The sequence below is a fragment of the Penaeus chinensis genome, chromosome 25, assembly GCF_019202785.1.
Source record: "Penaeus chinensis breed Huanghai No. 1 chromosome 25, ASM1920278v2, whole genome shotgun sequence".
Classification (NCBI taxonomy): Eukaryota; Metazoa; Arthropoda; class Malacostraca; order Decapoda; family Penaeidae; genus Penaeus; species Penaeus chinensis.
Window position 1 is genome coordinate 12,504,461 of NC_061843.1, and position 2,500 is coordinate 12,506,960.

At 53.3% G+C, this 2,500-nt stretch overlaps 2 protein-coding genes across 2 annotated transcripts in view; both read right to left on the minus strand.

Moving 5' to 3' along the window:
• The window catches only part of LOC125038558 (monocarboxylate transporter 14-like), a 3,857-nt gene extending 2,474 nt beyond the window's left edge, over window positions 1-1,383 (minus strand). Inside the window, exon 1 of the mRNA XM_047632081.1 lies at window positions 465-1,383. Within this exon, the coding sequence (XP_047488037.1) occupies window positions 465-1,347 (883 nt within the window). The 5' untranslated portion in view covers window positions 1,348-1,383. The remainder of the gene's footprint in view (window positions 1-464) is intronic.
• An 895-nt stretch (window positions 1,384-2,278) lies between these two features.
• LOC125038613 overlaps window positions 2,279-2,500 on the minus strand; it is a 3,454-nt gene continuing 3,232 nt past the window's right edge. The window contains exon 2 of the mRNA XM_047632150.1: window positions 2,279-2,335. Within this exon, the coding sequence (XP_047488106.1) occupies window positions 2,279-2,335 (57 nt within the window). The remainder of the gene's footprint in view (window positions 2,336-2,500) is intronic.

The window sequence follows — 2,500 nt, forward strand, 5'->3', positions numbered from 1 at the left end:
TCTGGTCTTGAGAAAATGTCAAATGGCATTGAGAGCCCTCCTGGCGGGCCCCCCTCCCCTTCCCTAGGTCCCCTCCCGCACCCAAGGGTCCCCTCCCACCCCCTAGGATCTCCTTCGGTTCCCCAGGTCCCCTTCCCACCCCCTAGGTTCTCCTCCCGTCCCCCAGATCTTTCTCTCGTCCCTAGATCCCCTTCCCGTCTCCAAGGCTCCCCTTCCGTCCCTCAGGTCCCCCTCCCGCCCCTAAGGTCCCTCTCACCCCCTATGATCCCCTCCGGCCCTAGGACCCTCTCCCCGCAAGGTTCCCCTTTCATCTCCCGGGTCCCCTTCCCACCCCCTAGGTCTCCCTCTCGTCCCCAGATCCCACTCCCGCCCCCAAGGTTCCCCCTCTGTCCCTCAGGTCCCCCTCCCATTCCCAAGGTCCTTCTCTTGTCCCAGTCCCCCATGCTCCCCTGTCCGTTCCTCACCGAACATGGTGGCGGAGATGAGGCCGAAGCCGGCCATGTAGCAGGCGCGGACGCTGAACCTGGGCCAGTCGGAGAGCGTCGACACGATCATCCTCAGCAGCAAGTTGCACACCGCCGAGATGGAGATGCAGAACGCCGCGTCCTGCAGCGTGTATCCGCCCGCCTGCATGGCGAAGGGTACCATCATGACGAAGTTCAGGTAGCCGTTGATGCACAGGGTTCCTCCGACGGCGATGATGAGCGCCCGCGGGGAGCGCAGCGCCCTCAGGTCCGACACGGTGGAGCACCACACGCGCTGCAGGATCTTGAGGATGTTACAGATCGTCCCAGAACCCCGCGAGGAACTCGAGGAGGCGTCGCCGTTGTCGTCCTCTGCGGCTGAAGCCAAGGCAGCGAGGCCAGGGAGGTCGATGGTGGACAGGCCGAGGGAAGAGCCTCCGAGGGACGCGATGGAATGGTTCCGGACCCTGGCAAGGCCCCTTCTGACGGCCAGCATCGGGCTGTTGGTGTCAAGGGCTTCGCTGGGGACCAAGGGCTCCTCCGTGCCCTCCTGCAGGCCGTCGATCTTCGGCCGTGTGACCCTCTTCTGGTGCCAGGCGATCGGGTGGAACAGCGACGCGCCGACGCAGGCGTTGAGCAGGATCGCGCCCATGATGATGGTGGCGCCCTTGTAGCCAAACTCGGCCTGCAGGAAGTTGACAAGGGGCGGCCCGATGATCTGGCCCAAGCATACGCCCGCCATCATGATCGCGTTGGCCTGGCCGCGGCGCCGCTCAAAGTACAGGGGCACGATGGTGAAGCAGATGCACACGGCCGCCCCGCCTCCGGCACCTGGCGGCGGAGAGGGGGTATTCAGGGCCACGAAAAGGAGAAAAAGAACCATAAGAAAGGGATGTATTATTTCAAAATGTCTATTCTGATTATGGCAGACATGTTCGGGTTGAAGTGATTATGGCAGACATGTTCGGGTTGAAGAATTTTCAATAAATAAAATAACCGTTTTATTTTGTCAAATAATCGTATTACTTAGTAACGAGATGTAGTCTCTGTTAATTCTCTTTCTATTAAAGTTAAGTGCAACAATCATTTCTTTGCCACTAGTGCTTCATCAAGGTCCAAAACTAATATGTTAAATGTTGTAGTGTGATATTTGAATATATAATTAATTATAGATTATATTTGTAAATAGGAGAAAGAAATAAAGATGGAGAAAGAGATAGAACCGGTGATTGATTGTGAGACGAGAGAGAAAGAAATCAGACTGGAGACACTGAGACGCAAACGACAGAAGATAGATCCCTGTCTAATACCATTACCATAACCATCAGATTAAATTAAGATGAACAAAGAACTCTTTGCCGAGGGCGTCTAAGGTCACCACACCTGAAATAGCATGTTCAGAAAGCAAAAAGTGGATTTTCAAAATTTGCGTTAAATGGCAGTGCTCACGAGAAGAGATAGAGTAGATGAAGAGATGGGTATTGAGAGACATGACTGTGGTGGGGACGAGTGCCGAGTAGAGAGGGAGAGAGACAGGATGCGAAGAGGACCCGCAGAGGGAGGAGAGACGGGGAATACATCAGGCGACTGAGACACCAAAACGCAGTTGCTACAAGACAAAAAAACGACTAGTTACCAAATACATAGTCATAGAAAACAGAGTAAAAACAGGACTCCAGCAGGCGAAGGCGGGAGAACAGGAACGCGAAGAGACCCCAAAAGGGATCTTTCGATTCGCGTAATTTGAACACTATGCGGGGTTTAGTTTAAGCAGGTATTAAGGTAATGATGTGGGTTGTGAGAATGTCATAGACTCAGCAGTAAGCGGGAGAACAGGATACCAAGCAGGGACCCAGCAGAGGGAGGAGAGACTGCGGGGGTATATATTTGTTTTCGCTTTAACCATGAGGGTTTATTACAAGACCCTTATAGGTTAAAGATGGAGTTTATATAGATAATGATACTAGAATAAAGTAGTAAACGCTAGCAGTAGGAGAGGATACGAACAGACTCAGTAGGTGAGGATTTATTAGCTA